The sequence below is a fragment of the Ixodes scapularis genome, unplaced genomic scaffold (assembly GCF_016920785.2).
Source record: "Ixodes scapularis isolate PalLabHiFi unplaced genomic scaffold, ASM1692078v2 PGA_scaffold3__209_contigs__length_174095766, whole genome shotgun sequence".
In the NCBI taxonomy this organism is placed as follows: domain Eukaryota; kingdom Metazoa; phylum Arthropoda; class Arachnida; order Ixodida; family Ixodidae; genus Ixodes; species Ixodes scapularis.
The window spans coordinates 53811667-53838342 of record NW_024609868.1 but is presented as its reverse complement, the minus strand read 5'-3'; the positions used below and the strand labels follow the sequence as shown (position 1 = coordinate 53838342).

At 47.1% G+C, this 26676-nt stretch overlaps 1 protein-coding gene across 1 annotated transcript in view; it reads left to right on the top strand.

Annotated features, from left to right (window-relative positions):
• The first annotated feature begins 508 nt into the window (after nucleotides 1-508).
• Nucleotides 509-26676, top strand: part of LOC8024688 (high-affinity choline transporter 1-like) — a 34506-nt gene continuing 8338 nt past the window's right edge. The window contains exons 1-6 of the mRNA XM_040218258.2: nucleotides 509-661; nucleotides 12897-13004; nucleotides 14063-14218; nucleotides 20192-20340; nucleotides 21496-21645; nucleotides 22815-22944. Coding sequence (XP_040074192.2) covers nucleotides 610-661; nucleotides 12897-13004; nucleotides 14063-14218; nucleotides 20192-20340; nucleotides 21496-21645; nucleotides 22815-22944 — 745 coding nt within the window. The 5' untranslated portion in view covers nucleotides 509-609. The remainder of the gene's footprint in view (nucleotides 662-12896; nucleotides 13005-14062; nucleotides 14219-20191; nucleotides 20341-21495; nucleotides 21646-22814; nucleotides 22945-26676) is intronic.

The window sequence follows — 26676 nt, the reverse complement described above, 5'->3', positions numbered from 1 at the left end:
TATTTACATGGAAGTTCAATAACTGGCCGGCATCGGTATTTTGCTGTCTTTGATGGGCAGTATTTACATGGAAGTTAATGGACGCACTACAACCGCATCAACGCTAAATCCAGGCGGCATACTTTGTTCCTGCTGACAAAAACAAATTCGGTGGTGCTAAATGCAGACTCTTCGGAAGGTACACGCTCAGCAGCTGGGCTACCACACTGTACCACACTGCAGTGGCGGCTCTGACGTCAGTGTCGTGTGAAAACGATGAAGAGCAGCAATAATTGCATCGCCACGAGAACGATGAGGCTCGTGGACACGCCACGGCTCGACCCGTTCTTACCACGGGAGGTGCGAGCCACGAGGTAGAAGATTCGACGTGTGCCCGCAGTACCCGCATAGAATTTCCCTAAAAAGATCACGCCAACTAGCCAGGAATCCTGGGGCTCGCTTACACCTACGACGTCACTCCTCAACAGGCGTCTCGTCTTGGCCATGGTGGTCAATTTCGTCGGCCTGCTGGTCATTGGAGCGTTTTACCTGGTCGTCCTTGTAGTGGGCCTCAAGGCCAGTCGCAAGGGACCTGCTTCCGCCGTTGCTGGACAAGAGGCTACGACCGCCATGTTGGCGGGCAGGAAGATTTCCATCTATGTCAGCGTTCTCACCATGACAGGTAGGTGAGGGTTTTGGATTGTTCCGCTGTATAGACCCCTTTCGAAAGTCACGTGCCATCGCACAATGGAGGACAAGCGACACGACTGAATGTGTGATTCCAAAACTGCATAAGCTAAAATAAAGTGTGATTAGTTCTTTTTTTTTTTTTTATTTTAACATTGGCGATGTTCTTGGTGTCCGCCATCGTACAAGGATTCCACAGCTTCCAAAAGAGGCACACTTTCGAAAGGAGTCTATTCTCCAGAGGGCCCTTACAGGAAGGGATATAGGATAGTTTTCAGGTGACGTCACATTTAGTTGTTACATGTTCCACGATGAAATCTATATTCCCGAGTGCACTACGTATTTGACGGTGCCAAATGAATCTTTCAAACGCTGGCCTTTGGCACGCGCCAGGCTGCTCCTAACAACAAAATGGTGGACGTAATGATGTCAACGAAAACACCCTGGGGTATTCGCAACTTTCAGCGATGGTGGTACCGCAGTGTGAGGCTGGCGCTCCCTATAGCTCCCGAATGATTAGCATCCGAATGAAGGTGCTCTTTGCTTGCCCCTTCCTGACGTAGAAGAATCAGGTACGGCTCTTATATCGCTCGTTTTTTTACACATTTAGAATTATGCGTCGCATACCCAATCTCGTACTATTGTTCCACGACAATCATCCACATGACAATCATCTTTATAAAAACTAGCGCGCCCCCTATAGGCTGTGGAAGTTGCGAATTGAGTCCGCGTCTGTTGAACGCGAACTGACAGCGAGCTTCTGCACTTTCGCAGCGCGCATTCCACACCGCCAAGATTGCCGGTTTTGGCAGCCCATAGGGGTGAGCTCACTTTGAACACACGCAGTGAACAGCGCACTCAAATATGGCGTTCAGTGAATATTCGCGGCGAGAAGTTTGGGTATCGCCGCCTGGTGTAATTTTTTTCGCAACACAGAGTAGGGATACCTCAACTCCCTCTGCTGGTGTGAGCACTTGCAATGCCAAGATTCCTCGCACTATGAAAATAAAAACACAAACGCGTGGGTAGCATGTGCACTACCTATAGTGAGGAAAACAGCAGCGTCCCCTCGCGAGCTTCTCATTTTGAGTACCTTAATATCGTTACGGCGTGAAAGAACTAATTTCCAGGAACCGCAAATACGATTTCTCCCAGTAACAAAAGCACAAAGTTAATGTAATAAGTTGTTTTTGTTTTTAGAAAGAAACCCTAAGGGGGTGAAGAAGATTTGCGAATATATAATTAAGAATAAATTGGATTTCACCTGAAATTGTGGAGGCCAATATAGCCAATCCGTGGCTGGGGCGGATTTTTTCCCGTGGAAGCCGATTTATTCTTACGGAAACGTACAGGTGAAAGGAAAGAACGTGTTATGTACAATGCTGTTTTATATATATTAAAGTAACAAAATGTCAACAACAAAGTAACGAAAAAAGACACAGTACAGAGCATATTTATTGCTATAATTAACATTTTTTATCGTTATTTCTAGTGACGCAGGACTGGCTAAATTAGCTAAATTTAGCGGTTTGTAAGCTCGCTAAATTTAAGATCGGCTGCCACTCTAAGACTTTAAAGATTTTTCCTTTCAAGTTCCTCCTTCAAGTGTCTACTAACTTCGTGTTTTACAGGGAAGCATAAACCGCGAAAAACAGCGTTGGTAGAATATGGGTCAAAAGGTCAAGTTCGTGTCAAGAGAGTGCTTCCACGAAATGGTGTCTGACGTTTCCGTATACATATATGAGCCATTTAACCTAGCACGACTGCTAACCTGCAGGCTGGTTGACTGGCGAATGTGGATATATCTCCTGGCGGTCAAAATAGCCGCAAGAAGTATTTTTAGCTCACGTCACAGGCTCGGCTAGAAAAAAAGTCGTATTTTTCGCCCACATTTGCGAAGAAACGAAAGCGATTGCTGTAGCATGGTCGCGCAATGCTGGTGCAATGGTGCCTTCATGTATCTGAGGACGGAGGTGCGACGTGGTCAATTCTCACAGCCGTCGTGCTTCGCGTCGGGGATGCCACTCACGACCGCCGCCAGTGCTCAGTGATCTGTGAAGTGGGTAAGCGCGGTGGAAGTTTCTAAAACCATCCAACATCACGCGTAGCAACTGGATACTGCCAAGGGGGGATTTCGCATAACGTGAGTAATATTTGAAAACAATTGTTTCAAACAGATGACACGGAAGACTTCCCTTTTGTCGCGTCGTTACTGGCGGGATGCCGGGGCTCCCCTGTCTTTTGCCTTCGCGCCGCGCGGCCGACGGGAAAACCCGACTTCCCTGGTCTCGCGCCGAAAGCGGAGAGAAAAGTTTTTCCTCTCTTGGCTCGCGCGGCGGCGACAACGGACGAACTCTCTGCAATGTCGCCCGTTAAACCTTTAAACGAAAATAGAAAGTTTTTGTAGAGCGTTCCAATACCTCCGTTAACGATTTTAAATAACGATATGCTGCGCCCGTAAAAGCGTCGACGGAGTATCGGGTATCGTTAGTTCCTAAACAAGGTATTCGCGACTCCAGCGAACTATAAGGGGCGCGCTGGTCAGGCGAAATGGCGGACGAAAGGAGGTCGTTTTTGTCGTTCAGCACGCGGACCACCATAAATTACTTGCACTGCAGCATAAAATTGGCGATACATATGAAAACAAAGCGATCTTTCGACGGAAGAAACCTTCTGGTCAGTGGGTAGGAATGGCGCGGTGGTAGCATAAAAAGTTGAGATCCCGTCCACCCCGTATAGAGTGAAGTCCAGCGAAGCTGGCGCTTTGGTAGGGACAATGACGTTTTATGATAGCGTGGCTACGCCAATCATGGCGCAGGCTCTAGTGCGCCGCAAAGGCAACTCCTTCTAGACAGCAAAGCCTGCGTGTTACGTCACATGACGTCACGTCCGGGAGGCCGGCACAGGCGCTGATTAGATGCGGGTGCCGCGTCAGCGATCGCCGTAAGGCTCGTTTCCTATCAAAGTCCCACGCGAACGCTGACGCGGCACTCGCATCCAATCAGCGCCCGTACCGGCCTCCCGGACGTGACGTCATGTGACATAACGAGCAGGCTTTAAACCTGTCTAGGAGGTGTTGGCAAAGGCGGCCGCCGAAGAGCGCGCGTCATTGCGCAATGTCGGGGGGGGGGGGAGAGACGTTTTAGTATGTGCAGTGGCGGCCACCTGTGCAGCGCACTAGAGCCTACGCCGTGATTGGCTACGCCAATCACGGCGTAGGCTCTAGCTGCGCTGCACAGGTAGCCGCCGAAGAGCGCGCGGCATTGCGCAATGTCAGGGAGAAGAGAGACACTGCGCGTGGCGAGGAGTATACACGACTCGGGTGGAGAGGAGTATTAAGTCGGGCGTACATCGTTGTGTTTCAACGCTCGGTCTGTCGCCGGAGACGATCCGCCAGAATCTAGCCATAGACAGCTTCGCTGTGAAATAATTCCTGGAAACCGAGAGGAGAATCTGATTACTTCGTTGAATGAGGTTGCTAACAAACTAGAGGTACCTCCCCTCACCGAGTCCGATATTGTATCGGTTCATAGGCTACCCGCTAGACAAGAAAATGTGCCCGGAGTGATTACTCATTTCGCAAGGCAACAAACTAGAGATGCATGGCTTATGAAAAAAAATAAGCTAAAGAACAGTGCCCCGCGATTGTTCATCCAAGAGAACCTGACTCGGCGTAATCGGGAGCTTCTTCGGGCAGCTAAAGAACGCGCCAATGCGAAGAACTACGCTTACGTATGGCATACAAACGGAAAGATTCTTGTCCGAAAAACTGAAGGAGCACGCGCTGTTCAAATCAAGTGCAACGATGACCTTGACAATTTGTGGACAACTCGGAGGCCAACTAAGTTTTGACAAAAATGACTGTGTCATTCCCAGTAGATTGCAGATACTACGACGATTCATTTTTCAATCAAATATATCAAAGTTATAATTCACATTCTTCCTTGGTACATTTAATTACCAGGAGCCTAAACAATAAACAAGACAATCTAAATTTGTTTTTTGAATCATTATGTATAAATTTTGATGCGTTGCTTTGTACGGAAACGTGGATCCCTGAAAAATCTGAGCCCCCTCATTTCAGTGGCTATAAATGCGCCAGCCTGGGCAGGAAAAATAAAAGGGGAGGCGGGGTTGCGATTTATTTAAGATGAGACATTTTTTGCCATGTGTTAGACGAGTTTTCCGCTATCTCGAAAGACGTCGAGTCTCTTGTTGTTGACGCCGGAAGTGTTATTGTTTGTGTTGTTTATAGACCACCGACTGGAGACAAATCTGTGTTTATATCTTACTGCGAGGACTTGCTTGGGTTTCTTGGCTCAACAGCTAAGCCATTTTTTATAATGGGTGATATAAATATCGATTAACTTAGAGAAGAAAAGCATGCGTTGGAATTACAAAATGTCTTGTGCACCTTCGGATGTATTAATACGGTAACACTGCCCACCAGGGTGACCTCAGATACCGCTACTTGTCTTGACGTGTGTATAACTAATTTAAACACTCATCAGGTATCTTCTGGCATTTTTACACACGACTTCAGTGACCATTTACCTATTTTCTGTTTTGCACCATTCCTTAAAAAAAAGCAAACTCAACGTAGCGGTTACAGTTACAGGAAAATAGACGAAGATTTCCTGATAAAGTTTCGTGACCTAATCACTGCCATCGATTGGAACAGTGAGTATGTTGAACACGACCCAAATATCGCGTACGCCAGCTTTTCGAAAAAACTTCAAAAATGTTATGACACTGCCTTCCCACTTAAACTGACGAACAAGAGAAAAGGTAGATTGCGCAAACCTTGGATGACCAATGAGTTATACGCTCGGATTAAATAAAAAAATAAAAAATGCCATGATTTTCTTAAAAGCAGAGATCAAGATCTTTTAGCAGCCTACAAAAAGTACAGAAATAAGCTAACAACTGATTTGAAAAATACAAAACAAGATTATTATCAACGCCTATTTGTTCGCGTCCAGAATGAGCCCATAAAAGTATGGGGAGCGGTAAATACCCTCACAAACAGTAGCAATCGCGCCACAGAAATACAATCTGTGATTGTCGATGGCAAGCGTGTGAGCGGTTTGGACTTATCTAACGCAATGAACGAGCATTTTGTAAAAGTTGGCGAGTGTACTGCAGATACGCAACATATTACAACACACCTAGCACGACGTCCTTAACAAACTCAATAATGTTATCACCAGTCACCCCACAGGAAATAGAACTACTAATAACAAAAATAAAAAAATAATGTAGCTGCTGGCATCGATGACATTAAACCAGTTCCTATTAAATACGTTTACCAAGATATTAGCAACGTCTTATCGCACATCATAAATTGCATGTTAGAAACTGGTATATTTCCTGAGCAACTTAAAATTGCTAAAGTTACACCTGTCTACAAAGGGGGCGGAGAATACTTACAAAATTTTCGACCAATTTGGGTCTTGCCTATATTCTCTAAATTATTTGAGGGCGTCATACAAAGCAAAATAGACCAATTTCTATCTAAGTATCATGTGATTAACAAATCACAATATGGATTTCAGAAAGATAAATCCACTGAGCAAGCACTCGTAGAGGCAAAGGACAAAATAATATACAGTATCGAGAATAAACTATATACGCTGGGAATTTTTTTAGACCTAAGTAAAGCGTTTGGCACTATACAACACGACATACTGTTCAGAAAACTACATACATATGGAATCCGTGGAATAGCTTTGGCTCTCATAAAAAATTATCTTGAAAATCGATTCCAATTTGTTAAAATTAATAACATTGTCTCAAGTACAATGGCAATCAAATTCGGAGTCCCACAAGGTTCAATCTTAAGTCCCCTTTTTTTTCTTCTATATATAAACGATATTACAGCAATCACGGGATCTCATGAGCTTATTTTGTATGCGGATGACACCAGCGTATTTTTTGCAGACTCATCCAAAGCCCAGTTAGAACTATTGACAAATAGCTTTCTTGCCGACCTAGCTACATGGCTTCAAGCAAACAAGCTAAATTTAAATACAAAAAAAAACGAAGTATATACTATTTGCACCTAAAAACAAACGCGACAGTATCAACTTAGTTATACATTTTAAAGATGAAATTATAGAACAAGTCCACGAACAAAAAATTTTGGGAGTTTGGTTTAATCAAGAGCTAAATTGGAACACACACGTGAATAAATTAAGTTCCGAGCTTTCACGGTCGGTTGGATGTCTATATAAAATAGGGAACCTTATACCAACATAGTAAAGAAAAACTTGTATTATTCGCTCTTTTACTCTAGGCTCTGTTATTGTCTTCTAGTGTGGGGCACGACATCGACCACAAACTATAACTCGTTGCTCACACCGCAGAACAAAAATGTTGCGCTTACTTGAAAATTATAAGGGTAAAATACAAGACCTGCATACTGCACCACTTTTTAAAAAATATGGCATTCTTAAGGTCAATCAGATATATTATTTTAAATTATTACAACTGATTCACAGACAAAAACTATATGTGACGGATTTAAGTGACGTAACGCATGCATACCCTCTTCGACACACATATAGGCGGCCCCCTCAGACCCGTACAAATTATGGAACACAAACAATGGAATATCAAGTCAGTAAAGCTCTGAATAACATTAAAGACCACATACATTTTAATAACAATTTTAGTAAATTTAAAAGGGATCTCAGGACACTCATGGTGGGCAGTGATAACCCCTTAATATTTGAATTTGCATGTAATAACTAGTTGTTTTTCTGGTACATTCAAAAAATGAATATAGTGTTTAATACTAAGCCTTAACTTTGTAAACTGTGTGCTGCTGGAAAGCGCTGCTTTGGGGACAGAGACCTTTGTCAGGCTTTGAGCCTTTAGTCTCTGTCTCCATTTCGGTTGATTCCGGAAAAAAAATTCCGGAAAAAAATAAGCATTCATTCAAACATTCATTCAATTCAATTCTACGCTGCCTACGTGAACTAAGCAGCGATAGCAGACGACAGAGTCGAAACGAGCTCCTCTCTAGAGCTTCTCGGCGTTGCCGCTACGCGGCGTCGATTTCGCTGGAGTCGCCAATACCCGTCCGGCGTCCATTCAAATGGCTGCCGGCCCATTCTCGCTTTTATTATCCAAGTACGATTAAAATTCAGAAATTGAGTTACCGATTAAAATTGAGAAACCCTTGGTTATGGTACTCTTGTATTAATTGTGCTCCAGGAAGTTCAAATGCAAGCAGTAAACTTGTTTGTATATGGACTGTTTGTAGTTAAATGCCTATTTCAGGCTGTTAATAAATATTTCAAGTTATTGGACTATTTATCTGTTAGGTCACATACAAGTCATTATTATTACCTAAAATCTAACTTTATTGTGCTATTCGTGTTTTTATGCGTGAGATTGGCTTCAAGTGGCTCAGTTTAGTTTTTCGGACCTTTTCTATTCCCTCCGCGTGGACGGCGCAGGATGTACGCTAAAGCCTGATTCGCATGATGAGATTTCGCTCTTAATTTTCAGTCGCGACGTCGCTCGAGCTGCAAAAGCGTGAATTGTAGCTGAGATGGTCGACGTCGATACTGAAAATCGCAAGCAGAATCGGACCAAGTGAATCAGGCATAACAAGTCGGTGATGGCCACCGGTAACAATGATCAACATCTCATTGTATCTACTGTTTACATCGAGCCTGCTTACCAACCTTAAAACTTAAGTCTTTTGAGGCCTGCACATACTTCTTATCGCAAGTACCGGGCCAACATTCGGTCTACGGGCCGGTGTCGTCTAAAAGAGCAGACGACAAGCAGAACCGTTTGAAAGAGCGGACGACAGTTCGAACGATCAGGCGGCCGTTTGAACTTGAAAGCGCACTGAACATAGTGCGCAGGTGGTCCGTACAACTTGACGGTTTTCCGGCGTTCATGTTGGAACAAAACAGATAAATCTGATGACCACAAGTAGCCGTGAATTCAACCCAAAGTGCTTCCCGCCCAAGCAATCGTGGTCCGATGGCGTCTGGTTTTCCCTTTTCACGGCACATTTCCACGTTCTCGGACGAACCGAGCAGATGAAAACTGACCTTCGAACATTTCTCGACTCTTTTAGTACAGCCCCAGTCGAAGCGTTTTGACGAGAAGGCAGGTTTTTGTCTGGTTCCTTTAAAAAAAACACAGGAATACACGTCTCACATGGGGACATCTGCCCACAGCCCCAGACCGGAAGTGCGCCCGACGCGCCACCACCGCGCCGTGACATAACAGAGATGAGTTTGTGTATAGCGCAGTAGGCAATCGTTGCAGGTGAAACCACAGTTTCGCTGACCAACCACCTTCACAGCGTGGATTGGAGCCCCGACTTTTTTTCCACTAAAACACACGAAAGAAATGCAGAAAAGTCAGCTTTGGGGGAAGTGGGGGAGACAATGAAGGAGGATGAACGGTGAGACAAGGACAATCCACTGTGCCAGGACAAGACGCGCCAAAGCAAGGTAGCCCTACGACTGAATAACCTCAGCGATTGATTTTGAACGCTTTTCTTTCAGTGTCTTCCTAACGTGGTTAGACAACTATGAAATAGGCCACTAGAATGAATCTGGTTTCTCAAAAAAGTTTTGATCTTTTTCCCGTCTCCTTTCCCGGGCCCTTCATGTTTTATTCCACGATGTTAGCGTCTAGTGTGCGCGGCTATACGAACTTTTTTTTTTTATCGCTTCAACACTGATCGCACATGACGCAGCACGCGGCCGCAGAAGCAGACGGACGGCGCGAGACGGAGAGGGCACCAGCGGACCGTGGGACCAAATTTGGTGGGACCGTACAAGGACGGTGAGGGGAGGGACTGGAAAGAATGGCGAGGTTGTGATCGACGCGCGAACCTGCTCTTTGAAAATGCTTGAATGTCGATACGCCACATATCGCTAAAATCTGGAAATAAACCGGCCGTGTCCCCGAAAGTTGGTCTTGGTAAAGTTTATTGCTTACTTTTTCATTCACTAAATCCACCAGGCCGTTCATGCAAATTATCGTGGACATAGAGACGTTATAAGTCGAAAAAAAGTTCAATATCAGAAACTGTGGTCTATTAAAAGTTAAATAATAAACTAACAAATAAAAATAAACGTATTCTCGAGACATTAAAGTATAGTCACACAGCAGTTCTTTCATTTGACGTTAACTCTATGACTGTATAATGCATAGATAAAAAGTTATAAAGCGTTAAAAAAAGCAAAACGGCCTGCACGGTGGGGTTTCACTTTAATATTATTGGAGCTTGTAAGAAAACCCTTTCTTCGGCACAACAACTCTTTTCCTTTTCTTGAACACATTTAGCAAATATACGGAACACGGCAATCCGCGGTTTAAACACAAACCGCACACTTCACAGAGCAGCACGGCTGGCCGTCTCGTCGTCTCGAGCGCTGGACGGGATATGACGGATTTTGCGCAGCGTTGCCAGACACTCTTGTTGGGATTGCGGTACTCTGAAAACTTATCCAGTGACACTAAACATCAGGAGGGAGTGCGCTCGGTCGCCGCTTTCGTGTCAGGCGTTTCCGAAGGGGGGGGGGGGGGGGGGGGTAGGGGGGGTAGGGGGGGGGGGGGCGGGGGAGGGGTGAGGAAAGGGCTGCGTCCGCTTCTGCTCCTCTCGGCGCCGAGGAGCATTGCGGCGCCTGAGGCATCTACAGTATATCGGCGGCGGCCGCAACCTCGGCAGTAGCGAAACGTGGCCTTCCACACCAGTACAACGCAGACGAGCTTAAGGAGAGCAAGGATGACAATCATGCTTTCGGATTCACAACTCATAAGAAGTGCTTAGGTGTCCTCAGTTTTTTTTTTTTTTTTTACAGAACTCCAGGCTGTAAATTAAACAAACAAGTATGCAGACGAATCGTGACAATTTACAGCCGGGTTTCATTTTAGGCTTCAGGATTAGCGACCGTACCTAAGATGAGCGCACTGGAAATATCAACTTCTGCCTTCAGGCGTACCAGCGTTGTGCCCGTTTTACCTCCCTCGCGAAACAACAGCGGCCGAGACGAGCGGGAGAGCCTTGCATCCTCTCTCGTCACCCTGCCACGAAGCAGCAACGAGTGGCAAAAGAACACGCCAAGCCGTAGCGGAGCGAGCCGAAGCCAAAGAACGGAGAGGAATCAATCGGCACTCTTTCCTCCTCCCATCACTCGTAGATAACCAGCCGTACGTACGAGCTAACTGCGCCAATGCGAAGCTGGAGTCGACCCTACTTCCCCGGAAATGTACGGAGAGGTCACATGGCCCGCCCTTCCTCAACGTCACCCTGCAAACCCTCATCAAACCTATCTCCCCTTGAACCTCATACCTCTCCAAACTCATGAAGTCACCGACCTCACGAACTCACGCCCCTCACCGAACTCATGAACTCGCCGCGAACTACTCACGCCCTTCACTCAACCTCAAACTCGTGAGTTTTCGAGGCTTACGAACTAACTCATTTTCACCTCACGCCTGATAGGTGAGGGTGAGTGAGTGCACTCATCATTGAGTTTTGCAGAGGTACGGCTTGTACACACAGTTGCGTTGACACGCAATCAATTGAGCTAACAGGTGATATTCACTTGACGTCACTCGCCAGGTACGCTGGCATCGACCACCACGGTCTCCACCCTCGAGTTCTCTCTCTGTTCCACTTAGCTGTCGGCTGTCGTCTGGCCGGACCTTTTAGCGTGGTTTGGCAGAATTTTACAACTTTAAAAATTCGTTCGGGCGAAAATTTTCGGGGTTGTTTTTATACATCAGTGCTTTCAAAGCACGGTAGGAATATCTTCTTTTGTTTTGTTAGTTCGTTTTTGACGTCTGCTCCGTTCAGCGCTCTATGTCGCACGCCGTGCCCACGGCGGTAGCTCTTGTGTGAAAACTGTTACTTTTCAACTTTGGAGCTTCTGTAGCACGGTGTGATTACTTTTGGTTCTGTTTTGCTAGTTATTGTTTTGTTTTTGTCTACTGCGAACTTTTTCTACTCCGGCCGTGTGATAGTGTTGCTCCACCGCAGCCGTGTCGTGCGTCGGTGTTCGTTTCTGTGTAGAAACACATCGCGCAGTTCACCCTGTGCGCCGCTAATGAAAAATGCGACGCATTCTTCATTAACGAGTGGTCTTTCTCTTTGAAGGGCCATGGCCATTCTCTTCGAAGTTAAGGCTGCCGTTCTCTCACACTGGTCACTTTTGGGATGAGGAAAAAGCCTACTTTCGCAAAGTTTTCGTCGATAGGTTTTTTTGCGTGTGGTTACTGTTAGAGCACCCAACAACCGCGCAGTTCACCATCGCTCAAACGAGTACACACGACACTTGGCGGCAGCAAGGAAATTAAAACGTGCTACCCCCCGAGATAATATTTTTCTCTCTCCTGTTCAACGAAACTCCGTCAAGGATATAAAATGAACACACACGACCAAGGGACGACCGCATACCCAATACAGCCAAACCGTGAGCCAAAACCGCAAAAAAAAAGAAGAAGAAAAAAAAAAAACGCCTTCTCGAAGATGGCTATTTGACGGCGGCGCTCCCGCTCCCTGGTAAAATGAAACCTGCTGGCTCAATGCATACCACCTTATTGGTGGCGACGGCGTTGAAGTGGCCGATCTTCGTACGATCCCGCTGTCTTCGTCGACTTATGTCCAGTTTCATTAAAAAAAAAAAAAAAGTTACTTCCGATGTCTTTACCCCTCCCCGAAACGAAAAAGCAAGTCGCCAACGCACGCGAGCGAGCACGTGACCCTCCCTACCTTTCTCGGCTGCCGATAGGTCTAACGCAACGCAACGCTTTGGAAAGTTGAGCGAGTCTCTTCTTGCGTCGCGCTGCAGGACAGGACATCGCGCTGCGTCGGCATGCTTTTGTGTCCGAGTAACCGCTTCCTGCTCCAAGGACGCCGTTTCACCCTCAAACGCGAATGTGCGTAGCGCCTTCATGGTCAACGAGCTGCGGTGCGCTAAACACCCTCGGTCACCGAAATGACTTTGAGGCTGAAATTTACGACGGTTAATTACCATACGTTTGTAATGGCACGAAAACCTAGAATTCGTTCTAGCTAAGCCGGGCAAGGAACGTTCATAAAATCTGAAACCAGAAATCCGAAAAGCCGGGCAAGGAAATGTTCATAAAATCCGAAACCAGAAAATTGTTGTTTTCTTTGTTTGCGCTTTAATTTTTACAGAAATAAATGATGAAGAGCGATGTCGCTTCCCTTGCCATGTTTCTTGTAGCCACCTGGGTCGGCGGAGGTTACATCAACGGCACTGCGGAGGTCGTCTACCTGTCCGGAGTTGTCCTGGCGTATGCACCTTTCGGCTACGCGCTCAGCCTGGCCATTGGTAAGAGCCCTATTAGCACCGAGATTAGAGTGACCTTAGCAGAGATGTTCCGATGGCTCCCGGTTTCAATTCGTGACGTCGCACGACCAGAATTTGCCTCGCTGTGACGTCGCAAGATACAAGTTACGAACAAGAAATCTAAATTTGCGCGGAGGCAGTGTTTTCCAGCGCGCTCGGATTCTTTCGAGCCCTGATGAACTGCGCCTAGATGCCGCCGAATGGACTCCGAAGGAGATGCGGCTCAAATGCGTCCTCGCTCGTGCTTACCGAGTTCTGTCGTCAACGGAGCCACTCGCCATGCATGTTTGTGCGTTTCACCAACACCAAAAGCGACGCCAATAACTAGGCGTCTGCATGCCAGCCGCCTGTCCAAACAGGACACTTCAAATGGCGAGCGACATTTCACCGCCATATGAAGGGAAAGTTGCTGTCGGCCGTCCGTTTTTCTTTTGAATATTAACCATTCACGGTAAACAGTACGGCTTCCTTCTCGCTTCCGTCGCTTTCCTGTGACTGCGGTGTTCGTCATACTTAACGTCACACGTGACGCGCCCCAACGATGTGTGTGCCTATTCGTTCTGCCATGGCCCGCGCCCGCGGCAGCGCGGAGAGGAGACAGTCACACGTGCGCCATAGAGCTAACAGAATAATAGCCTATTTTTCTAATATTTACCGACAACGCAACTGAAAGGATGTTGAAGACGTCCGGCCGTTCGAAATTCGCGTTCAGCTCGCGCGAAGAAATTTCGCCTCTTCGCCCTCTTATCTATCTTGTTTCGGGAGGCGCAGACTTGAAAGGCCCTGATTGATCGCCAACAGAACGTATGAGTAGGTGACCGGACCCACCTGATGACGCTCCACGCCACCGTCAAGTACAAAAAAAAAAAAAAAAAAAAAAAAAAGATCCGGACGAAACGTTGTTTGAAGTGTCCTGTTTGGACAGCCGGGACAGGTAGTGAAAAGGGCGTTTTGTGATATCAACCTATATGGCATGCGAGATTATACTAAACATTGCGCGACTGTAGAAATGGAACGCTTCGAAATTGCATTTCCCGCAGGGGGTCATCTGTTCGCCGCGAAGATGCGAAAGGCCGGCTTCAAGACTATGCTCGACCCCTTACAGCGGCGTTATGGAAACTTTATGTGCTGCCTTCTGTTCCTTCCTGCGCTCTTAGCAGAACTTTTCTGGACGGCGGGGGTACTGGCGGCGCTAGGTGAGTTCGCTATGCCGCTTCCTCTTAATGAATAACCATGAACATTTGTCGTGAAAAAGAGCTTTGACCGTCGGGAAATCAGTCTTTGTTGAGCGCGTTTCTCCGATTAACTCCCCGCGTGTTAACTTTTCCTTTGACAACGCACGGACATCTGACAAACGGCAAATTGAAATAATATTACAATGTCGCGAATAATGATTATTGGTTCAATCTTCGTACACGTTGTTTGTAAAACGTGTCTATCGGGCGAGAGAGACCGTTGATGAAACACCTAGCTGTCCATTGTTTTAGAGCGCAGCTCTTAGGGGCCCGTTTCCAGCCTGAGCGGCGTCGGCGTAACCGGGGGGGGGGGGGGGGTCCCGTGACCCCCCCGAGGTCACGCGACCCCCTCCGAGGTCACGTGACGCCCCCCCCAGGTCACGTGACCCCCCTCCGAGGTCACGTGACGCCCCCCCCCCCCCCCCCCCGAGGTCACGTGACCCCCCTCCCCCGAGATCACGTGACCCCCCGGGGTCACGTGACTACCCGCAGGTGATCTGACCCCCCTCAGTACCCTTCCCTACTCCTCCTCAAGAGCTGCGCTCCAATTCGGCGTTACAGGGATTTGTAAACGGCTTTCATTTTTTATTCGTGAAATGATGCCATTTCTGATTTTGCCTGAATACACAATTTATGCTTCTGCTGAATGTCGTAGTTCGTAAAACACGCGAACACGTGATCATTTTTTTTAATATCGGATGAATAAAGGTAAAGTTTGGGGCTTCACATGCCAATAGGCACCTCGCACGCTTTAGCGGGTTCATTTCGACCAGCTGAGATCTCTTGACGTGCAACCGGAAGCCTCCTCCGCAATGAGCTTCCGTCAGAGTGCGGGCATCTCGGCCGGGATTCAAACGCGTGGCGGGTTTGAACCGCAGGCCGGCGCTTTGCCTCGAAGCCAGCGGCTATCTCAGATGACTGCTCTTGACCCCGTGAGGACGATGTCATGTTCCTACGCAAATGAATTGTTCGTGCGCATGCGCACTTCACCCCGTGACAAGGCGAATAGCGGGCGAAGAGGTTGGACCAAGCTTGGAGACGCTTGGGAGAGGAATTTACGCCTCTTCCTCCTCACAGCGTGCATTGCAAACGTAGCCCATAAACCAAACGCGACTCCTATCGTGCAGTTGCAAACACTCTCAGTCTAGGCCACAGAGGAACAAGCACTTTAGGTGATGACTCACTGTCCGACGCGGCGGCAACATTATGTTCGGCGCACCGAGCGCGCTTCACTCGCACGGGGATAGATGGCGCCCAAGTATGGAATCCTTCCCAAACCGACCGCTCCGGTTGTTGCTCCCAGCGGTGGTCCCGCATCCCCTCGCTCACAGTTTCTTGTTGCACCTCACCAGCACCACGCCGCCACCAAGTAGCCAGAGTCCGTAAATCTCTGGTCTCTTCCTTCTTTTTCTTCTTCCTCTCCTTCGGACTAAGGCTAACCTTCATGCACGATGGTAGCACCTGTGATCGACACAGCACCAAAGCAAAACACGAGGCCAGCCACTGGCTGCACACCACCGCAACACCGCGAAAAAGGCGAGCACGCTACGCCGCCGACACCGTGGCCGCCGAGAGGGACCTGTGCTCATACGTCAGCGCCCTCCGCGGCGGCGCGGAACTAACTTCTCCTAGTTCGAGGCTAGCCAGGCTAGCTCCGAACACGATCTGGTCGCTCGCTTCCCGCGAGAAGAGCGGCCAGGGTCATCACCTAAATGTATTTCTTCCACCGTGGTCAATGCGTACTAGCAGCGACACTTCCAGACATTCGTTCTAAGGGTGGCAAACTTTGCCCTTAAAGAAAGACAAATCTACGGAAGTAGGGTGTTTCATCTCTGCAATGTTAAGTTTTTATCACTTGCGCTGTAAAAAAAATAATAATAATAACAGCAAGATTAATCGCTGCACGTGATAATTGTACCATTGCCTGATATACTGCAGCCCTCGGGTAAGAAATTCACGATGATCAGGTAATGCCGGAGGCAAGCCGGCGTAAGTTTACAATTTTCTTCAAATACATGAGACTGTGTGGAGAAACTAGAGGTGACATAAGTAGAAGTTGGACAAAAACCAACGTTGGTCGCGGTTTTCTCTTTCTTTTACTTTGGTTGCTTCTAGATTTCTCTAGCCAGTTTCAGGCGTTTAAATAATATTGTAAAATAAATGCAGTTCTCCTACTCCTTGTACTGGCAAAGTATGACGCCAGACGTGGCAACATAAATATCCAAGTAAAAATTTAAAAAAAAAACAAAAAAAAAACGTTAACGATAAGTTTTTTTGGTTACCTTTGCCCGGAGCGACGTCTTCAAGCGACGGAGCGTTCAAAACGTGCACTCTGCCAAGGCGATTACGTGCTAACACATCCATCGAGCCAGTACATCCACCGAGCATTTACATCCATCAATGGATGTAATGGCACGGTGGATGTACTAGCTCGTTGGATGTGTTGACATGTGCATGGATGCGGCTGCTCGATGGATGTAGTTGCTCGTTGGATGTATTTGCTCGATGGACGTAGTTGCTCGATGGATGTAATTGCTCCTCCTTCCTGTTACGACGCCTAGACTGCCGTTACATCCATCGTGCTTCTACATCTATAAAAGTCAATATGGCCGCCATTGGGTTTTTTGCGTTATTCACATTCGTATGCTGAGAGCAAGTTCGTCTGCTTCTTTTGCAGGGGTTGCGGGGACGTCATGATGCTAAGCTCTGACTGGTTCTGAATGAAGGATAGCGGGTAGACCTTAAGGCAGCTTGCTTTGGCGTCTTCCCACTATCTTTCCATCAGAGGCAATCAAAGCTCGGCGCCTTTCTGACGTCACCGCAACCCCCTGCGCAAGAAGCAGACAACTTGCTGTCCGCATTGGTTCGGGAGCCACAGGAAACAAAGTGTGAGCACAGAACGTTAGTGTATCACAATTAAATTCTATAAGACATTCGTATTTTTCTTTCTCAAGCGAAATGAAATGTGTGATTCTGTGTACCATCCCAGTTTTATAGAAATCTTAATAATTAGTTAATTTTGAGGATCAAAAAAGCAGTAACTAAAGTTTGATCAGTGTGGAATCAACAAACAACGAACCGACGATGCGTGTTCGACTTTGATGACGCCAAGGGCCGCAGAAAGTGCATGACGCACAGAGGGCCCTTTTAATCGCTTTAGTACGTTCAATTTAGCGTATAACTCTTCAAAATAATGTGAACTATTCTACAGCAAAGTTAAACGAAGAAATAAACCTGCGTGATTGATGGATGTAAAGGCACGTTTTTAGGCGAAGCGGCACGATGGATGTAACTGCGCGATGGATGTAATGACACGCGTTTGGACGAAGTTGCTCGATGGATGTGATGGCGTGGTGGATTTATTGGCACGATGGATGTAGCGGCATTATGGATGATATGGCAGGCTGGATGAACTGGCTAAAAATAGATGTAATGGCACAATGAACGTGCTAGCACTGTGGATGTACGGGCACGATAGATGTAATGGCACTAAATTGGATGTAATTGCTCGATGGATGTAATGGCACGATGGATCTGTTGGCCCCAAGTCTGCCGAGGCCTGGTCGAGGCTTTTCGCTGCCTGACAATGCTGCCAAAATATGCAGTAGCGTCCAGGAACTCACCGACGGTAGATATAGTAGCCAAACATTGAAATAATTCGGGTAACGTGGCTTGTATTGTCGGAAATGTTTTTTTTTCTTCTCGGTAGTGGTTAACAGACAAATGTAGTCTTTCTTGTATAATGCCTTTCCTTCTTAACAAATTTTAATTTAAATATGTGTGAGTGTTTCAGTATAGGACATACTTCCACATTAAGTAAATGTATTCATTCATGTTTTTATTTTCTTATTTACCTACGTTTTATTTATTATGTTTTTCTGCCGCTGTATCATTGGGGGCTGGGACAAATCAAGCGGTTTTCAACAACCTTTCTTTCCCACGTCCTCCATCAACATTGTATTTTTTTTTCATGGAAAAAAAAGGATGCAGTAACAATTATTATTAGATGAATGAACCGCACTTGATCGATTGAATCAAAGTTTTACGAAACCGCCGAAAGTCAAAATATTTGGCGGAGTCAGGATTTTAACTCAGCCTCCCAATGTACGGTGTCTGGTGTTGTAACTACTCCACCACTCCACCTCTACTTTCTGGCTTTTTTAAAGGGCAACTCCTGTCGAAAACAAAATTGATATAAATTACTGGTATCGCTTTAGTGGCACGAAATATGGTCACGGCCGAAATATTACGTCAAAGTAAAACCGCGTACTCCACTAAAACCGATTTCAAAGATGCGACCAGCTGCTTGTTAGCGGGTGACAAGCGGATTACCTTTTAGTCAAGGAACACTGGCGCAGCACCCCAGTGGCGTCACGTCGCGGTGGAGTCGATTGGTTGTACCGCGTACCGCAGCACCACCGTGACGTTACGTCGCGGCCGTACGGCTGATGATCAGTGTTGCCATCCCTCTAGCAGATAGTTTCGGTTTTGCTGTACACGCCCGAAACCCAATTTGAGCCCATGATATTTATAAAACTGCACATAATACCGAGAAGAAAAAAATATACATTGTAATTCAGGGTCACCGTCTCGGCTGAAAACAGTCGCAATCCCAAATTTAAAAATATTGACCGGAGTTACTCTTTAAAATTATACTGAACCGAAATTTCGAGCTCACAAAACAGGGCTGTAGTGATAGGCAGGATGCTGCAGAGCCCCAAAAGAAAACACCATTGGTACAGCGACATCTCTAACGAATGGCCGTATATTCGGAAAAGAAATGCGCGACTGAACACGGCCAACGAGGCCGACGAGATATGTGACGCCACGGTTCTCATTGCCCCCCTTTCTCGCTTCGTCCCGTCCAGCTGGAGAACCGAAGAAAGGAGGAGAGAAGCGAGGCCGCTTCCCCTCATTCTCAACTTTTCCAGGAGGATCGTGACGTCAGAGTCCTCGTTTGATCTTGCCCTTCTATTTAAAAAAATACGGCCATCCGTTTGAGATAACTATGAGTGAGTGAGGTTTTGATGTTCGTAGTGCCCCGTTCAACGCTTTTGCGGCCTTATTTTGCTGAATCCACATTTCGGTTCAGTGTCCCTTTAATGCACAAGAAACGATAGGTGTCCATGATCAGAGCTGTTCTGGAAGCACACGCCGCGCCCTCCTTCTCAATCTTAAGGGGTATTCACACAGGGGAGAAACCCCACCATTTGTTCCCCGGGATGCGCATCACGTGGTAAGAACGTCACGCTTTTGCGGAGAGCCGCGCTGACGTAGGCCTCCCAGAGAAAGGGGGGACATTTGGCTCCAGCTGCACAAACAGTCCTTGGAGTGGAATCTCTTCGCAATTAACGATAGTTTGTTCTGGTGTCTGGCAACTTTGATTTTGTTCAGCAAGATACCGGCGGTGGCATCGAGATCGCCTATCTACGGTTGTGGCTTGAGCTGTTGCGCATGTCGTACGAGGCATCCGGAGGAGTCTTCGACATTTATCAATGCTGTCCTCAAGCCGCTCCTCATACAACTGGTTTTTGATTTCACGTCCCTTGTGTTGCATCCGCCCATTCAAGAAGCACATTTTTTTTCAGCAGGAAGCAGTTTGTCGTCTTCCGCATCTAACAACGTTGCTGCCGTAATTGTGTATCGCCGTTTCATGTGCTATGCCTTAATTTTTCTGCTCTCGTCAGCGCGCACCGAGCCCTGTTGTCGAGAGTGCGACCGCTAAATGCGTCTAATAACATTGGCATCCCTCTTGGCTCCCCGCCGTTCGTGTGAGTGCTTGAGTCGGGGAGGGGGTCCCGCTGGTTCCGCCGATTACTGACGTCACGCACATGATCCCCGAAAGCATCTCCCGTGGGAATACCCTCATCGCCACTGCGCCCTAAAACTCGCACATGGCCAGGTGTCCCAGTTTGCTGTCCCTTCGGCACCCAGGAGCGTCGATGGAGGTCATCTTGGGCTGGAGGCGCGCCGAGTCCGTCGTCACGTTCGCCCTCGTCGCCCTCGTCTACACGCTGGCCGGAGGACTCTACTCGGTCGTCTACACGGACGTCCTGCAGTTGGCAGTCACCTTCTTCGGGCTGGTCTGACGCTCGTATCATTATTTTTTTTTCTTGCATTTGAATGCAGCGGGAAAGGAAGTGTTCTCGTTTAACACCCTTCGGTAGAAAGATTTTTAGGGTAAGAACCCCGAGGTGAAGAAGAATAAATTGGCTTCCACCTGAAGTGGAGCGCAACTATAGTGCCCTCAAAGCGACGGGTAGCAAATGTTTAACATTAGTTTTCCTCCACTGACTACCAGTTCCTGGTTAGCTCGGTAGAGGGAGCACCGTCTTAGTCTTGGAGAAGTACCGGGATCGAATCCCGGACCATGGTGGATTTTTTTCTGTGACCACCAGTCGCTTACAAGGAGCGAGATGCGCTTCATTTCAGGTGGAGACCAATTTATTCTAACGTCAAATCCCGAGCAAGCGCTTACGCAAAAATTTTGAGATAGTCACGTAAAACTGGGGGACGGGTGCTTTTTACCTCAACAGTATGTGAAGATATATTCTCCATGTATTTTCAGAATGTTACAAGATTGGGGGGAGGGCGCCTATTATAAAACGGGCGGATGGTGGATAGTACGGTACCTAAACATTCTTTGGGATTTGAAGAGCACGGCCAGGGCACAGTCGACGTAAAAAAGTTAGGAAAAAAGGGTCATGTTTCAGATATTCTTTATATTCTCGTTATCAATGACGATCTACCGCAAGGAAAAGCCTAGAAATGTCGAATGTCACTGGGAGGCTTCAAGGAGGTTTCTGCTTAAATACTACCGGCCGTCTAATTACAACGCGATAACAGAAGCGTGCAGAAGGTACAACGTAGTGTGTCTAATTTAGGAGTTAGCACCTCACATTTCTTTGATATTACCAGAATTGTTTTATCATTTAGATAGCCACCGAGCGAGTAGTTACTAGGCCTATTCAGTTCCTTGTTCAAACATTCCTGAAGAAAGAAAGAAACTACTTTAAAAAGTAGGTTATACTTATTGCGTTTGGATACGTAAAAAATAAGGTTTGTAATGTCTGCTAAACAACAATAAAAAGCTGAAAAGAATGCACATTTAACGCATATTATCAGTTTGAGAAACCTCGCAATGCTCAAAAACCCTCTGAAGTTAGGCATTTCTTAGCCCGTATGTAACTCTTGTGTGGATTGAAGAACGGGTACTGTTAACAAATGGCACCTCGCAGTGGTTGTGCGTCCCCTACGCCATGTTCCACAAAGCAGTTGGCAAGATATCGTACCCTGCCAACAACTACTTCGGTGACATCGAGTGGGCTCAGATCGCTCGCTACTGGGACTCGGTCATGCAAGTCGTGATGGGAGGAATCCCCTGGCAGGTACAACAACGTCTTTTGTTAAGTAAAGTCCGTAGACCGTTCCATACGTAAGCAAATCTTTCCGTGACAATAGATCATTTTAGTTCGTTCCGATAACGATATCCGATACTCCGCCCACTCCTTTGCAAGCATCGTATCGTTACCAGATATTGCCATGGGAAGTATCTGGACTATTTATACTAAAACTCCCTAGCGCCTGAAATCCGTCTGGAAACGGTGTTGTTTTTTTCGTGTCCTGAAATGTGGTCCCTTGATTTCCGCCTGATGACGTCATGGAAGTGTCATGCTGCTGCCTGCCGCGATCCTGGTGGTGGCAGAGCAGCAGAGATGTGTGCGGCAGACGCCAGTTCTGCTGCAGGTGTCTCTTCAGCTTGACAGCCCATGGAAGTTAAATAGCCAGGAGTTAGGACAAGGTAACGACAGCGCCCCTCACGTTAGCTCGTAGTCTTTACCGGAATTACTACGACCAAGCGCCAGGATCGCAACATCAAACAGCATCATGGCACCCCGTCTCCTTTGATGTCATTTGTTGTCACTTCGGGACGATGCGTGGGCGGTATATAGAACGCTGAACACACCAGTCCAATTTGCGCCGCTCCAGGCATTTTAGTAGCAATGATGTCAAGACTATGGGGGGCCTTGCGATCACGGCGCACTCCTTTTACTCGTTCGGAATGCCGCAGAAAGTGGTCGCCGAGTACGCCCGTCCACGGAGATGCAAGATAAAAACATGACGGCAAGCTCCACCCACAAAGATCTATTTTCCGTAATCGGCTAATCGGAAACGTTTCCACTAAAGCCACTTATATTCGCTCCAGCCATTAGATGACACCACCTACCTCCCCACAAAACGTGGAGCTATTGCACATCAAGCCCTCATCAAACTTAGCTAGATATTCGTACGTACCTAAGAAGAGAGGACGGTTAACTTTTTGCCACGGTTAAAGTTAATCTGTTTTGAGCAAACGGGCCCCTTCGTCATATAATAAAGTTTCTTTCTTAAAGCTTTAATTTCCAAAGTGAACCTCCAACCCATGTTTAATTAGTGCTTCCTCGCGCGAGCGCATAGCGGTATTGGTGATCAGTGGAATACAAGTGAGTGAGGATTTTACTTTTGCTCAAACTGCACGCTGTTAATTCCCACTATGATGATAATGACTTTCGCGCAGGTCTACTTCCAGCGGGTGCTCGCCTGTGAAAGTCCTGAGGGGGCCGTACTGTCCTCTTATATGGCTGCGATGGGCTGCCTGATCATGGCGATGCCTTCCATCATCATGGGTGCCATTGCCAGAGCAGCTAGTACGCTTTATATGCCATCGCAATTTAGTTATTGTTACTACCAGGGCGTCATTTGTTACTTTAGACGTAATTAAGGATTATAAAATAATTCTAAGTTTAAACTTACTTTTTCAATGGCATTTGAGGTCACAGACGTTGGAGATAGCAAACAGACCACGCAAAATGTCTGCAAAATATAGTGAACAGAATAAATTTATCGTACAGATAAACCACAAACCTCTTCTCATATTTACTTTTGATTCTCGTTATTGCATAACAAAAGCAATAACGAGCCTTTTTTTCTCTCGACCGCGCTTCGCAACCGTGAACAGACGGAGACGGGGACCATCTCTTGGCAATCAACAATTCATTTAGTCAGGCTCGTACGTGGTGAGACAGACGAAGCAGTGCCATAAAAATATACTATAAAAAGATGCTGCGTCAAACTGAACACTCAGTCACTAAAATAAAATAATAATCACAAGGATATCCACTCAGTCACTAAAATAAAATAATAACAAATCGCAAGGATATCAGGATTGCGCGACCTCAAGAGTAAGTAAAAGATCATACGATTCATCACGGGCTTCCGTTTATCGGGCCGCCATTGGCGTCTATTCCACCAAAGCGTGCGCGTGCAGAGAATGCGTTTCGTTTACAATTGGTATCGAATTAGGCTCACAGCGAGTCAAAGTTAGCACGTACAGCCGGAGCGCGTCTCCAAGTAATGGCCTGGCTTAGACATTTCGTGAAATGCAGCGAGCGTGCGATAGCACTTGAGGTCACGGATTCGTTCTGTTCTTTGTAACGTCGACGACGGGCTTTGGAATCCCCACTCTTCGGAAGTCTCGTAGCGTTGGCGGCAACGCGCTACCGTCGGAGCCTTCGAATGGGGTGGGGCACGTGCACAGGGGTTCGGTCGGTCTCATTCAGCTACAGCTTATGCCCACGCTCTTCTTTTTAAGTCGTGAATCTCTTCTTTAGGGTATTACATCATTTTTTTTTTTTTGTGAAATTTTCTCACGCTTGCAATCTGACCGTGAAATGCCTCTGCGCCTGATAGACTACTTCCGAAAATTATTGCATGTAACTCTGCGTGCGTTGCATTATGGGACGTCTTTGGCCATGGAAAAGGGTGGCATGGTTCCGATTTCGATTGCCCGTTGACGAAGTAGTGCATATGAGCACTGCATGAAAATAAAGTCAGCCCTCGCTTGCATCGCACCCATTCACCTTCGTGCGCCCAGCCACCAGCGGCCGTAAGGACCTGTCTAGACTTAGCGAGGAGTAGGAGTGCGGCCGGCCGCGTCCCATACCTTTCTGGAGGCCTGGCTATCCCTCCAGAGTGCAGCAGGACCCTCCAGGCTCGCGAATAATTTAAGAAACCGATTGAGGAGATAAAACAGGAGACCGTCTCAGTATACTTCTTCTTACATGCGCCTTCGTAGTTTCGTTTACACGCGCAAAAACACAAGACACAGCCCTAAAAATAAAATAAAAAAAAGATTTAGCTTTTTTTTTGTATTGGCAGATAACACCTACAGGAACATAAGTTTATGGAAAGTCATTTATTAAAAAATACAAGCACTGCATTTGGTCATGACGCGATGTCGTGAAGTGAGAGGGTGGCATATCGAAACCGAAACTGTGGCGAAGAAGCCCCTTAGGTGCTTTGCAAGCTCCTATGCCGCAACGATCGCTTCGATTTTGTAAGAGGTCTATTATCCTACTCATACGCACTGCTTACCCAGGGTGCCCCCCCCCCCCCCCCCCCCTCCCCCCAAACACTCCGCGCGGCGCATCACCTTTGGTGTCGTGCTATGACGTCAGACGAACACTGGTGCTTCCTTGCCTATACGTAATCCTATGGCCTTGCTACGGTGCGATTAGCACCTACATGAGAAAGCAGGGTCCGCGCACAAAGCTTCTATCAACACTATGACATAAAAAAAGAAAGCACTACGCTTTTTCCGGTTACTGTTCAAAAGGAGTAATGCGCCAGCATTTGGGATCTTTTCCGGGACCTCTACATAGCTCCACTGCGCGCTCCTCCTACGCGCAGCTGTTTTATGCTTGCGTTACCTTCTTTACACTTTATTCACCCTTAAGCTGAGACTAAAAAAAAATTGGGTTGTGTGTGTGTTTATACAGCCTAGAACTTGGTCTGCCTCAGAGGGGCGACGAGTCTCCCAGCTGTAGATGAGCAATTTAGCCAGTGCGGTACAGCCGCTAGCCTGGGGTCTTTAACGTGCATCACGCAGTAGTGATACACGACCGCACGCCGGTACGATGCTCATCCAGATCGAAACGGGCAGGGGTGGGGCTCGAACCCAGGATCCCTGGGTTCTGCAGCGCGAGCTTAAGCTGAGACTAGAAGCTCCGCTTTCAGTGCAAGCTCTCTGCCCTTTCTAACACAAGTGTGAACGTGCGGGCAGGCGCAACCAGATCACTGTAGAAGCCAGCAAGTTCGCGCTGAAGGCGCAGCTTCTATACTTTGTTTCAGCTTCGGTCCAGACGCAGCCAAAGCTACAAGCGCGAACTCCGGGCTTTCAGCATCCCTGCCAAGCACGCGCGCTCGTGCAGTGCAAGCACTGTTGTGGGCCACATGCTCGCGCTTGTAGCATCGGCTGCGTCTGGACCGAAGCTGAAACGAAGTATAGTCAGCTTAAAGTTGAACGGTATACATCACACCACAGCGCCTGCTCTCTATGCGCGGAGCTGGTTCGCTCTGACGTCCTGGCCTGTTGAAAATAGGACATTCTCAAATATATTGACGGGATGATCGATATATAACAACTGCTTCATTACAACTCGGGAGCTTGATTTATATTGGCCCTACGGATAACCACGTAGTATGCACAGGTTGCTGCAATTTAATGCAATTAATGCGAAGGTGCAACGAGCTGGACAAGAATAACGATAATAATCCCCAGAGAAGGACAACAAGTGGGACAAAAGGCAAAAATAAATCTCAGAACACAGCTAGGTTACTAGCTAGGGTATGTTGACGCTCTGTGAAATTTGTGATTGACTTTGAACTTTTCTTTATATATGCCTGGCACCTAACCATTTCCGTCCCTAACCAGGGACGAAAGTCGATTAGCCGACTTCCAGCCTAACACTGACACAGCGCTCGTCTTATCACTGATTGGAGATCAGTGCAACCCGAACGTCTTCCTTGAGTGCATCCGTGTTACTCCCGGCGACGGGGAAACATCCCGACGGCAGGGAGACATCAACATCACGTGCAGTCTCTCGGAGATGGGGACGGTGATGCTAGTCGTCGAGTGCACTGACCACCGTTGGTGGTGAGGTGCCTCCAATAGCGTGCGCACGCTTGTCAACAGAAATACACGTCTAACAAACTCTCGTACGGAACCGCGGTGATATAATGATGGCAATATCAGAACTAATCTTCTTGATGTAATGAGATGTCGTCACCCCCAAACTCACTAAAACACAGGGTGAACAACATGCGGCCGGCATTACCACAATTTTTGCTACATTAATACGGCAAATTGGATACTTTTCTTTTTCTCCTTCTCTTTGGCGCGTTTGGGACTTCATTATTTCCGTGGAGTAAAACTGCCAGATATGGTGTACATATGATACAGTCACGCGGTCACCTACACAGCTTTCCGCACGCCTGGCGCCTTTTTTATATTTTGCGTAACGCCAAATCATGTGATATGATTATCTGACTATAGTCACACGGATACCCACGCGAATCGCGGCCTTGGCACAGCAAATTAG